The sequence below is a fragment of the Drosophila persimilis genome, unplaced genomic scaffold (assembly GCF_003286085.1).
Source record: "Drosophila persimilis strain 14011-0111.01,24,50 unplaced genomic scaffold, DperRS2 tig00000000-arrow-pilon, whole genome shotgun sequence".
Lineage (NCBI taxonomy): Eukaryota > Metazoa > Arthropoda > Insecta > Diptera > Drosophilidae > Drosophila > Drosophila persimilis.
In genome coordinates, this window is record NW_020825288.1 from 26,965,599 (window position 1) to 26,979,828 (window position 14,230).

Genomic DNA, 14,230 nt, shown 5'->3' on the forward strand with positions numbered 1-14,230 from the left:
TACAAGGCGCATTGTGTGTGCGTTTTCTTGTTTCAGATATCACCGACTTTTGAATGCACTCTGAATAATGTCGCCATATAGAGGTATAATTTCATGTACAGTGCATTTTGGGCGATCTGTGAACATTTGGTAAGACAGCAGAGAGCATAAATACATCTCTGACTCATGTCCTGCATATTTTTTGTTCATAAACCACACAACATACTAATTCGAAGCGAAACGAAACGAAACGAAACGCAAATGTACAACTAAATCCACATTCAAAAAGTCATCCTGCTTGGCGCTGTTGTCAATTCATTGTTTTTGCTTCAGCAGCAACAAAAAAGTAGCTCATCTCAGTCGAAAACCAGTTTTTATGCTGTTAACCGGTTTTCATCCTGATAGCTTACAGCGAATTTCGTGTCTCGCTGTGTCTGTGGCTCCGACTGCGTCAGTTCCAACATAAATTGCAGTTCGCTTGCACAGAAGATATTCAGCAGCGGACTAATTCTAGCATTTGGCTAATCGAGAGGAGAGGTTGGGCAAGTGTCATATGCCCAACGCTCAATGCAGCAAAATGTAAGGAACGTACAAATAAACGCGCATTTTCCAGAGAAGTAGAAAAACTTCCACCCTCAAAGCGGCACACAACATGCGCGCTTACATACACACACACATACACACACTACACATAGATACTCAGCGAACTAACACAAACATGTAAGAATGCTGCAGTCGACGAAGAAATAAGTGTAAGGTCTATTCGACGGCTGCATACCGAGTACCTGCCTCCATCCCAACATATGCCACGCTCAAAACAGGAATTATCACTTCGGCTTAAATATAAATAAACGGCTAGAGGGACACGCACTCGGGGCATGTTTCAAAATTGTTCCCTTTTTCAGGCTCCGCACGTTCATGTGCACAAATCGAACAGGCCTAATATACCCGAGTAACAGCCGATGGTATGTCACTGTCATTTGCGTCGCAGTCGCTGCCGCCGTCCGCGTTGTGTCTGTGTTGCCTGCCCCAGTGTTTCCGCTTTCTTTCGTTGTAATGTTACTTTTAGTTTGAATTCGGAGCCTCGACGAGCCGGTTGGAAGCGAGATTTTAGTTTAATTCTGCTTGGGTGTGTGCGTGTTTAGTTTAAACGAAATTGAAAGTTGTACACTTTACTACCCCCGAAAAAGCGAAGCACAGCATAAAATTGTGCGCTCATACGCGCGCGTTTGCGACTGTGTGTGTGCGTGTGTGTGTGTGTATGTGTAAACGCGAGCGTGTGTTTGCATTAGTTTTTGTGTGTGTGTGCCACGCCACGCCACACCAACGGAAACCAACCCCCACCAACAACAGAATAAAACAAGAAAACAACAACAAACAAGAAAAGTTAGCACCACCCACTCTTGGAAAACTGCCGCATAGAGTTCAGCGTCATCGTCATCAACATCACCGTCGCGCCGTAGCCGTTGTTGCCGTTTCATCATTGCCTGTGCTTGTGCCTGTGCCTGTGCCTGTCTCTGGTTTCGGCTTAATAGCGATCGGGGATCGCGTTGTGTAAATTGTGCAAAATATACATACATACATATATCTACTATAGTGTAACGGATAAGTGAAGCAAACCGATTTGAGAATACAAGATCTATACAAGCTATTTGCCGAGACGAGGCGAGACCCCCCCGCCGCCCGTCCCCATCCCGCCGTGACAACCGATAGCCGACCCGACAAACTGCTATGATGAATTTCTCCGCGTTTGGTGGCCCGTTCTCTGGCATACATCAATTTGCCGCTAAATTTGATGCACAAACGCCGGGTGCATTTGGAACGCCGCCTGCGAACGCAGCAGCCGCTGCAGCCGCAGCAGGATCCGATAATCATGTACAGCGCTATCAGACCAATGGCAATCATTTTAATCAGAATGTGGCCAACGGTAAGTGCATATACCAACTCCCATACAGAGGCAAGCATGCACGTGCTTGTGCGAGAGTGTGAGTGTGTATGAGTGCGTGTATGTGTGCGTGCTTGTATGTATGTATAACATAATCACTAAAAATTTATTTTATTTTTATCGATTTATTTTCGCCCCGCTGCTAGCAGTTCAGCAGCAGCGACGGCGACGTTTACGGCAACGGCGACGCCGCCGCCGACGCCAGCGTCATAGCGTCAGGGCATACACTCTCACTCGGCAGCGACGATGTTCGGCTGCCGCTTATACCCGCCTGCCTCTATGCCCTACACAACGCTTCGGTTCGGTGTATTATGTATCGATGGTATGGAAGGAACGGAACTGAGCTGGACTGTTGTTTTGTTGGATATTTTATATAGGGAATTACGTTTGTTTTTCGTATTATGCTTGGTAGATTCGATTGGATCCGAATGAGTCCAGGTTAGAGGACCTTTAATTTTTGGTTCGCTTCTTTATTGTGGTCTAGGCCTCGCTTTAAGATTATGACCGTTTTGTGTCCGCATCGCTTGCAGGTTTCTAGTTTCGAGGAACTGCAAGTGAAAGGAAGAATCATTTCGTGCACATACAAACATACACTTTTGTTGTGTGTGTGTGTGTGTACATATGGATATATTTCCACCCCCATCCCTTATAGCACTAGTAGACATCTTCATACGAGGGCTAGTCCAATTTGTAAACCGCACTACAATTGGGGGTTGGTGAGCGGGGAACGGAACGACGACTTATACCCTGTCATCAAAGCAGAATATAACGATTTTTTTTTGTTGTTTTTGTTTTGCGCTCTTTTTTTTATATATATATTCTACTCTATGTTTTGAGTCATTACCACCCACCCCCTTTTCGGCTAGTGGGTGTAAGCTTGCGAGTGCGAGTGTGCGAATGTGCGAATGGGCGAGTGTGTGTGTGTGTGTGTGGCTGCTGCTGCTGCCAGTTTTTCTTGGTGTGTTGCTGTGTGTTTTGCTTGGCTTGAAAATGCAATGAACTCAAATAACTTTTGAATTTGCTGCATTTCACTTTGTTGTTTGGTCGGGGTGGGTTTTTCTCTCGCAGCTACTTAAGCACATACATAGAAAATACAATTAAACAGACACACTCACACACACACACTCGCGTATGGTACATATAGGACAGTATACAGATGTATGTACATACCGTACGTACGTACGTGTGAGCACAGTTTACAACCCCCAACCAAAAAGCGCCTGCTATTGCTTTTTTAATTGCACTGACTTCCTGCCAAGTTGCAATATTTCTTGTGGAAGGGTGTGACCGACCGACCACCATGCAACCCCTACTGGGCCTTCAATTGCTCACCTCTCTCCCTTCCTTCCTGCGCTCGTGACGCGAATACATAGGGCAAGCCAGGCATCCTAGTTCCAATCACCCCCACTTCTTCTCCATAACCATTTCCATCTCCATCTCCTTATCAATTCTAATTAGTTGCATTTTCTTGCATAATTGGATTCCCCGGCCAGGCATCGCACCATCCCCCCCCCCCATCCTTCAGAGCACACATTTCATAATTTATTTTTGCTATGGCAACAATGGCTCTGCTCTCGGACATATGTTGTATGCATTTATTGGAAAGTGAAGAACTAAACGCAGACCCAAACTCCACGGCTCCCGAGGTTCATTGATCCCGGCTTTTGAGCTACGCATTATATTTCCAGTTTAGCGTTTTATTTTATTTTTTTTTTGTATTTTTCTTTTACCTGCTATAACAGGAAAATGCCTGTGCTGGTGTGCGTGCGTGTGGGCTGCTCTTTTATCTCTCTTTTATATACATACATATAGCTGTACGTAATCTATGCAGTCCGTGTGCCTCTGCCTCTGCCTGTGCGTCTCTGTGGTTGATCCCATGCAGGCGGCAGGTAAACTGTCCCACGTCGACGCCGGCCCGGCACTCGGGCTACTGCGTTTTCCCGTCGCCTATTAGCTGTATTATCGCTGGCAGCGCCGGTAGCTATCTTCCATGCAGATGCATTCGAATATCTAGTAGTTTCGTCGTCGCTTTTCGGTTGTAAAAATTGTTATTAGGCTACCGGGAAATATGCAGATATCGCCGCTCGCCTCAATAGAAGATGGTGTGGCCGAGATAGGAAAACACGCGTGAGTCATTTTCTCGGAATAAAGCGAGGATTTTCTACATCTTGAGCAAATAAAGTTATGGCCCGCGATTGGGAAAGACAACAGCTACTAAGCGGCTTAAGTAAATCTGTTGGCACTCGTTAAATTGTGGATTGTATGTACATATTACCGGACACCAACGGGTATCTTGTTGTCGAGGACAACAAGGGGGCGGGGGGGGGGGGGGGGGGGGGGGGGGAGGTCTAATGTGCCAACGCAGACACCCAGGCCATAAACCATTTGCATTTTTATGTACCTATGTACACACATTTGTACATATGCCAGAGTGTGAATGGTGGCGGCTGGTTACACCCCCAACGTTGCCGGGATGTATGCAACACTAAAAATGTGCGCATGATAAAGCAGTGAGGAAGAGAAGGAGACCACCCCAGCACCCATCCCCCATCCCCCCACCCCTTTCATCAGTAAATGAGTATCAGTATTCCATGATTAGTTCTTCCCCATTCTACCGAATAACTTTAAGACTTAAAGCGGCTGGAGAATCATAGAATCGTTGTTGTCATGCTGGCGCGCTGATGACTTAAACCCTGCTACTGGCGCCGTGTATCCCCTCCCCGCCCCGCCCCCACCCAGCCTTTCCTCAAACATTGGACTCTCATACCAACAACCGCAGCAAACTTCGGGTCAAATTTCGCCCAACTCTAGGGGTTGCAGTTTTTCCTAACCACGCCATGGGATGGTCTCTCTCTCTCTCTCTCAAGTATCAACTCTCTTTCGTTCATTCTGTCACGCGGCCGCCACTCTCTCTCTCTCCATATCACTCCCTCACTCTCTGTGTTTTTGGCGCGGGCGCTCTCATCGCTTTCACTGCCTCTCACACACACACACCCCCACTCACCCACACACACACGAATGCAAGCATCTATATGTATGCCGTCACTACAGCCGACACACATAGACATACATAGATAGGTCCAGATAACCGCCATCCGCCATGTTTTCCAAATCGTAGCCCCTGTCCCCCCCCCCGCCCAAACCATCGCCCATCCCCCTAATGGCGTATTCCTTTCCATTTTGTTCCACTTTGATGTGAATGATCCGCCCAGGAACCCCACTTGAACTGTCAAAGCCCGCCATTGTATGGGGTCTCTCTCTCTCTCTCTTTCTCTTTCCGTGTGCTCCGTGTTCCGTACTCCGTTCTCAGTTTGGGGCGCCTCGCTCTTACTCTCCCTTCGGCTGGCCTGGCCCCTGTTTCAACTTCACCGACTTTAACTCGTTGCTCGGCAAAATGGCAACAACGGAGGCGACACCGACACCGACATCGACATCGACAATGTTCTCTTCTATGTTGTCGTCATCGTCATCCTGTTTCATGGGAAAGTGAAGTGAAAAGTGAAATGCTATGAGCAACGCAACGCAACGCATGCCGGCTCCCGTCCACGCATGCCATGCCTCCTATTTTGTGTTGTTGCTATGGCTTCATTGTAGTCTCTTCTCCTTCACTCATCTTCGTTGATAACATTTGAACTTCTGATTAAAGATATGGAGTTTTTAAAGGAACAGATTGTCGGAGTTCTAAATGCAATTATCCTTCATTAATAGAGCTTTCCAGAGTATGGCACCTATTCATGTGGAATACATTATGGCTCAAGGTCGCTGGCTAATTTATTCAAAGGACAGCCTAGAAAAGTCTTAACAAATAAATTACCACACTTCCCTCTCTATTGATTGTATTTATATTACGATGATAATGATGTTGTCATTCCCGTCCAGCCTTATGCTCGAAAGTATCTATCAGATGTGCACATACATATTGTATTTCTTGCCCTTAGTACTGGCGAAAAGGAAGCTGTAGCTGTAGGTGCCACAAGGTATAAGCCAGTAAAACAAGGCAATTGGCAACAGCCAGAAAATGTTATTTTTAAAACCGAGCACCCGGCTGAGAAATGCTTCAGAAGGCGGCGAAGGAGAGCCCAGAAAAGTAAAAAATGCACACCCACTGGAAAAAAGCGGGTGGAACGTTTTTTCTGTGGCATACATTCAGGCGTGTGCGCGTTTGCTGGTTGGCAGGAGGCCGTGCCGAGCCGCGCCGCGCCGCACCGCGGCCGGCATTTTCAGTTTCAGTTTTAATTTCCTTTTTCCTATGTATGCGTTGTCGGGGCACCCGAAAACACGTGTGTACGGGTCTACGCCGTGCGTCAGTGTGTGTTAGTCTGTGTGTGAAAATTTGGCCTTGGCAGACGGCAGGCAGGCGTCTGGCAGAAGGGGGGGAGGCAGAGGCAGAGGCAGGCGACGACAGCAGGCAGACAACAACAATTGTAGGCAGGCGGCCAGGCACACGCACGTTCTCGACACCGCGCCGAGTAGGAACAGAAGAGAATAGCGTTTGTTAACTACATATACATGGACATGTACATAAACATCTACACTCGCTGGTGTATTTATGTGTCTGTGTATACGGAGGAGAGCTTTTGCGGCGGCGGCGGCCTACACACCGCACTCACACACGAGCGATGCATTTACTTGGCCATGTATGTACGTTCCGTTCCCCACGAATACATGCGTACTCTCTTATGTTCATGTATCGTGCCATATCGTCGTTACTTTGGTCGTTTCGTTTCTGTTTTGTTGCTGTTGTTGTTGTTGGGTTTTGTGCCGGCACCCGATCTTTATTCGGCTGCCAGCTGAGAGCTAGAGGAGCCGGAGAAGGAGCCGCCGCCGGGAAAACTCTAGTCAGCTCTCAGGCCAGAGCCGGAGCCAGAGCCAGAGCCCCAGTCAGCAGTCAGCAGTCAGCGGCAGTCAGTTGTAGTTAGTCGGCCAGTTGTGTGCGTTGTGGAGCTCGCGAGTGCCGGTCCGAAATCGAATTGGATTGCTCTGAGTGCTAGTTATACCTAAATCTAAATCTATACTAAATACTATATACTATATAGTACTATATACAGGCTGTGATAGATAACCCCTCCCAGTCCAACAACAAGATGTGTAAATGCAAACTCTGATGAATTTTTCGATTGCCCAATTTGCCCGAATGTCTCCTGTTCTGTTCATCCGGTTAACCCCAATTCCGTTTTTGTCTTTTCAGTTTCGGCAGCAAACAACATGCAATATGGCCAGAATATATCCATACCGTACTCCTCACAGCCGCAGGGTGATCTAAATTTTCTGAATGCAGCCGCTGCAGCCGATCATAAGGGTAAAATCCATCCAAAAATCGAACGTGACCGGGAAGAAGGTGAGTTGTCGTCGTGGGGGGTGGGGGGAGCTAAGGAAAATCGGTCGAACAATCCTGCTGTGGGTAGCATTAACAGTTACAGCAGTGCCGGTTGTGGGTGGGAAGGGAGGCTGAGCCGTACATGGGACTGGCACACACCCGGACATACACATGGGGCATGTACTATATACTGTATTCTGTATACATACGTAGTCTTTTTTGGGTTGGTATATGTGTATTTCAAGGACGCACATTATTCTTCGGGCACATGCATGAGCTTCGCTTCGGCTTCTCGTTATTTATAAATGTTTTTGGGCCTGCCCGTGCCTGTCTGGGACATTGTGTGGGGATTTCGTAGCATACTTTTTCCCTACAAGTGGATATAATTTTATAATTTTGATTACGATTCTGTAAATGCGAAATCTGGCTCCGGGAAATTCCTCTCAAATGAAAGCTTTGCCCACTGCCTTTGCCGGAGGCAGGAAGCGACGGAAGGGAGGGAGGGACAGGAAAAAGTAGGCTTTCCGCTGCTGTTGCTGGTGCGGTGCTGTGGCCTTGGGAGTAAATGGTTACTATCCCTGGGATTACATATTAAGAAAATAGAAGCCCCCCGAGTAAACCACCCACGCAGCCTCCCGCCTCCCGTCTCCGGGCTAGGGTGGGATGGGGTGGTCGTCAAGGTGAAGAAAATTGTTGTTGGGGTAGGTTTCTTCTTGTTGTAATTGTAGCAGAGTCCAAGAATATTATGAAGGCAGGAAGGAAGCTCTTAGGTGCAGGATGAAATTTGATTTGATTTGATTTGATACGAACTAAAGCGTTCTGTTCTTCCCGTTCTTGTGCAGTTCTCAACCAGCAGATCTTACAGAATGTCAATCAGTCGTGGCAGACGCTGGCCAACACGGCCAACACTGTGGACTATTCATCGCACTTGCTTTCCGCAACACTGCCAATCTCCATACAGCACTTCCTCAAGTATTCGGAGACCATCAAGAAGGAATCCTCCGGCGATGTCCTGAAGAATGGCACGAATCTGGCCAGCCTGGCGCTGGGAGGCGTCGCCCTGACGCCCAGCAATAACGGTGCGAACGGAGGCCACCACAATGGCGGATTGGTGGGCATGGAGCACGGCGGGCACATGACCAATATGACGGACGCGAATGGCGCCGCGCTGACCAACGGCGCCAGCAATGGCGTCAACGGTAATGCCAATGGAGCGGTCACCAACGGTGGAGCCGGGGCGGTGTCCAGCTCAGGGTCGGTGGGCACCACAAACGCGAGTGGGGGCACTACCACGGCCACTGGCAAGAAAACCAAAAAGAAGAAACCACCAAAGGAGAAGAAGCCGCGCCCGAAGCCAGGCGAGATCCGAGAGACGAAAGCGCTGGACGGATCCACGCTCTACTGCTGCCCCGAGTGTCAAATGGCGTACCCAGACCGGAGTCTAATCGAGCAGCACGTCATCTCGCACGCCGTGGAGCGACGCTTCGTTTGCGACATTTGCAATGCGGCCCTCAAGCGCAAGGATCACTTGACCAGGCACAAGCTGTCCCACATACCGGACAGGCCTCATGTGTGCAATGCAAGTTTTTCAATTGATAGATTCTCCCCTTTGGCTTTGCCGCTTTCATTTGACTGATTTGTCATATAACTTCTGACTATTCCAACAATAGATCTGCATGAAGTCCTTCAAGCGCAAGGAGCAGCTCACTCTGCACATTGTTATCCATTCCGGCGAGAAGAAACATGTCTGCATTGAGTGTGGAAAAGGTACGAGGGCCACAAACTACACGACTTGAATAACTAAACAACTGAGTATCTAATTCGCTGTTCTTTTTCATTTAGGTTTCTACCGCAAGGATCACTTACGTAAGCATACGCGCTCCCATATTGCCCGACGCGTCAAGTCCGAGGTATCGGCGCAGAACGTAAACGGATCCGGTGGCAACAATGCACAGAGCAATGCACTACATGGTTCCTGAGGATCGTACAAGGACTTTTGGTAAATTCTCAAACAAATTTCAAGCCATAAAGGCGGCCCAGATGTTGGCAGCACCCTGCTGAAGAAGCTTCTTCGTGAGGATCGTACGGTGCTGGCAGCAGCTGTGCCGCCTTTGAAATTTGTTAAAGAGTTTATCGAAGGTCCTGCTGAGCGTCACCCAACTCCAACTCCCATAACAATAACAGATAACCCTCTGAATAAAAAAAAAACGATGTTATACTTACAATTTGCAAGTATTAGTACGATTTTGTTCACGACACTTTCAGTTCTTTAGCTTTAGTTCTTTCAGTTGAGATTTTCGCACAAAAGTTAAGTAAATTATATAAAGAGAGTATATGAGAGGAGCGGAGAGGAAAGTAAATGTACAAACAAAACAAAACAAAGCAAGATACGGAACAGATTTAAGAAGATTTCGAAATTTAGTATGCGCATACATATTATAAGGGAAGACTCACCATACCATACCATACCATACCATACCATACCACCATACAAAAAAAGTTACTTTCATTTCTCTTTGAGGATCTGTGATCTGTAATTGCTGCATAAAAAACCCAAAACACACACAAAACAATTGAAAAACTATCGATCGATAGCTGTTCTAAGAATATAAGTTTTTAATTTGCTTAATTTTAATCAATTTATGTGCAATTAACAACCATTTTGATTTGCCTTTTGAGTTGTCTTGGTCTGTACATGTACCCCTCGTACGATTCATTGTTTCATTGAGTTTTGGTTTCCCACCTACTATTACTCACTCTTTTGCGCATATTAATGAAGTAAGAAACCCTAAAATGAAATTTATTTCTAGTCTTGTATTTTATTTTACCAATAGGCAGTAGTAGAGGGGAGCGGAGGAGCCCTCAGAGCAACCAACCCCTCAGATTCGAGGTCATGTAATTTTAAGCTTTTAAACTTGAACGAAAGGAGAACCGAACCTCCTACGCGACACACACACACACACACTAAACAGAAAATGCAATACAAACAAGAAAAATACTTGCATCTTTGCATGCCCCCAACTTCCAGCCATCGTCATTCTTTAGAGCAGAGAGAACTACCACAAAAAAAAAAACTGCAACTGCAACAATATCTATGTGTAATAGATAGATAGATACACACACACACACCTATATCCAGCTTACCAATCAATAACTGATAACCAACAAGAAAGAAAAACAAAACAAATTACAAATAAGAACAATATAGACAGAAGCCACAGATACCAGATACCAGATATCAGATACCAGATACAAGATACAAGATAGCAGGATAGCAGAGAGTAGGCACAGCAGATCAACAAACAAATATTGCAATTTGCTAAACCAATAAGAGAAACAATAACCGAGAAGTAAACTGTATAAAACAATATTTTTATATATATAAAACAAAAGGAAACAGAATAGGAATAAAGGCATAAAACAATAACCGAAATAAAGTGCAAACACTTCGTGCGAGTGACAACGTAATTTACTGTTCAAATACAAAGCATTTTTGAGATTAACGATAAACGTACCATGAATCCCCATACAAGAGGCATACAAGGCTATGCTTCACTCATGATATGATATGATACGATATGCATCCTCGTACGTACACTTGTATAGTTAATATATGACTGCTTCAAACTAATATACGCTAATATACAGAAGATACAGATACATACAGAACATATAGATTTACAGACACACAACTCCCAAATGACCCTTCGTGCTCGAACTTTGATGGCGCAGAGTATGAGAGTACCTCCTGCAGAGTTCGAGCTCGAGAGGGTCATTCAATATTGTTTGGTTTTTCGACGCATTCGGAATATAGTAATGTTTCAACAGGAGCAGCAGCAGGAGCAGCAGTACTAAGTGCATTTCTGTGGAATGTAATGTAATTCAAACACTTGCAGCGAAGTACAAATATTTTAGCACACCTTCAAGAAGAGAAGCCAAGCCCCCCGCCCCCACCCCCGGCCCCACAGCAGGTAGACATAGAAGCAAATCGAAACGAACCACGAGACAAAAGTTAGCCAAAAAGTAAAAACAAAACACTATGCAAAAAAACCTTAATACAGTTACTACATTAGAGAGGGTAGCAGCAGTAATATATTAACAAGTTTTTTCTGGCCAAGCAAGCGCTAACTTGGCGACTCTCCAAATGTTGTAACCCCATCCATCATCCATCCCCCATCGCCCATCCCCCATCACCCATCAGCCGTCAGTCAGCCCCTCGCCCAGAGACAATTTATAAACAAAAGTGACAATTTATAAATAATTAAGCGACCTTCACACAGCAAACGAAAAGTTATTATTTTGCAATTGATTTTCTTGGTCTCTCTCCTAGCAAAAAAAAATACTTAAAATCGCGTAAGAGAATATAAAACAATAAGTTAATAAACAAAAAGTTGCAATAAATGACAAACAAATGAAATTAAATCACTCAGGGATAAAGCCTCCAAAAGAAAACAAAAAACATAAAATAAATGCAATATTTTAAAAATGAAACAAAAACGAAAAACGAAAACAAAACAAAAATTTAATCTAATGTGAAAAGTACATTTTAAAGTTACAAAATATTTTAGTATAATACAAGAAGGACGAAAACAAAACAAAATTTTTTAGAAATTTGCACAAATTTTTGGCATTTTATAAACGCAAAATAAAAAAACATAAAACAAAACATAAAAAGCGAACAAACAACAAAATGACGAAATAGAAACATATTTTCTCACATTTCATTGGCTTAGCGAAGGTATAAAAACAACAGAATAGATCATAACAGAACAGAACAGAACAGACAGAAATCATAATATATTGTATACATAGACAAACGGTCCGTGCAACATTTAGTGCATTTATATAAAAACAAAAAACAAAACCATAGATAAACAACAGTTCATATTTACAGGAAAGGATCGATCGAGAGATCGAGAGTATTGAGTATACAAAAATTTGAAATTAAATGAAAGGAAGGCAGGTCAGGAAGGTGCGGTGCGGTGGCCAAAGATGAAGTTTTAAGTGTAGTTAGAGCGCGATGGTCTGGTCGGAATACGAGTGCAGTGCAGGTTAAGGTTCAGGCAGCAAAAGAAGGCAGAATCGGCGAGTATACATTCGATATACAACTTCGATATATTTAAACAAAAAAAAACTACTCGTATATGAAAACTGTGTGTATTGAATTTATGTTTAGTGTCTGCAGCAGCATGCTAGGAAAGTTGAGGATATTGAGGATATTGAGGATGGATGGAGAAGAGCTAAATACATTTAAGGTTAGATTTTCTGCGAAAGGACTGAAGTTAAGGCAACGTAGCGTTTAGATGCAAAATTGAATTGAAAACCGAGTGTTATGGATAATGGAGCGTGCGCGAATGCGAATGGTGACGAAAATTATTTGTTTAAGGCTGGACTTTGTAATTTCAAGCAAAAAACGATAGTAGACAAAACAAAAACAAAAACATGTAAAATGCAGATACAATATTTTTATAATTAAAACAAATCGAAACCCAAACCCTGTTCTTAATATGTTTAACTCAACTCTGCAATTATCGTTAAAGACGTATTTACTGTTTGTGATCCAAAATTCATTATTTAAACGTAAATCACAAGGAAGATACATTTGTTGCATGGCCAAGGTTTGAACTAAACATCGGATCAGATCAGATCGGATCAGGGTTCGTGTGGCAAACAACCTCACAACTTAAAGACACTATGCAAATACATACATGTAGAACAGAACGGACGAAACACTCGTGATTTTTAATACGGGTCATATGCAAAGGTTCAAAACTTTATAGCGACTCGATTTGCAATGTTTTGCAGGTATGTCAAACCTCGACCTCGACCGACGGTGGACAGTACTTTTGAGGATTATGCGAACCCTTAGAAATAGAGCAGGAACAGTAACTTGTACTTAATTGAAAGAAGATATAAACAAAAAACAACAGCCACTTTGAAATATATTTACTTGAATCAAATAATATTAATGAGTATATATAACTTTGTACTTGAATAATATTTTATTTATATATACCTTAAGTCAATAAAAATTCTAATAAATTATAATCACCTAAAAATGTGTTTTACTCAAATATTTTCTTTTGGCTTTATATTGTCAAAGGGAAGAATATCTATCATTCTTTCCCTTTTATTCTTATAGTATAGTAAGTATAGTAAGACAAACATTTAACGCACTACCCAAGGCCCTAAATCCACATAGACCAGAGAACAGGTACCGGGATAGAGATATATTTAGTAAAGAAATGAAATGCATGAATAGGTAAAAAACTCTTCAAGGTAAAAAAAGCTTGAAAAACAGAGTTTTAATATTAATATAAGGAAATATTGTATAAAGATACTCATACCACCGGTTGACAAGCAACAAGTGTTGAAATGACGTAACATTTACGTCACTTCCCACTTACGTTTTATGCATATTTTGTTTAAAACTTATTTGAAACTTATTTGTTTCAACACAGTATATACTGTGTGGTTAGTGGTTCTATCTAGCTAGTAATATCAAATAGAATATCAAAATCGAAAATCAATCTCAAAATCCCATCTTTGACGTAGAACGATTAACCCATTGTAGACCAAGGGGTATTTAAATATTCCACCTAAAATAGGGGAAATTTAATCATTTTAGCGCATTCCAGGTGAAAGATTCGTAGGGTTTGTTGCAATTCAAAAGGAAGGATCGGTAACGTAAATTTTGAAAATGAGACGGTATATTTCTGAGGGTCAACTGTATGTACTGAATCGGTATGAATCGGTAATATTCTGCATACCCTAGAAAAAAGAGTATTATAGAAGTGCGGAAATGTTTGTCATCCCAAGCTCTAATTAATGAAGAAAGGTACTTCTAAAGGTACTTATAAAGGTACTTCAACGATATTTGGCAATATTTGCAATATTCTCTTTCGGTTTTTTTGCTTGACCTTTATCGCTAAAACCTTTTTTTCGGTAAAATCCAATAAAAGCAAGTACTTAAAATAAACCAGTCTAGT

At 43.4% G+C, this 14,230-nt stretch overlaps 1 protein-coding gene across 1 annotated transcript; it reads left to right on the top strand.

Annotated features, from left to right (window-relative positions):
* Positions 1 to 1,058: 1,058 nt before the first annotated feature.
* Positions 1,059 to 9,463, top strand: LOC6594723 (transcription factor che-1). Its single transcript, XM_002019372.2, has 5 exons — positions 1,059 to 1,906; positions 7,113 to 7,262; positions 8,084 to 8,820; positions 8,912 to 9,008; positions 9,084 to 9,463. The coding sequence occupies exons 1-5, from the start codon at positions 1,711 to 1,713 to the stop codon at positions 9,218 to 9,220; spliced, it is 1,317 nt and encodes a 438-aa protein (XP_002019408.2). The 5' UTR covers positions 1,059 to 1,710; the 3' UTR covers positions 9,221 to 9,463.
* The last annotated feature ends 4,767 nt before the right edge of the window (positions 9,464 to 14,230 follow it).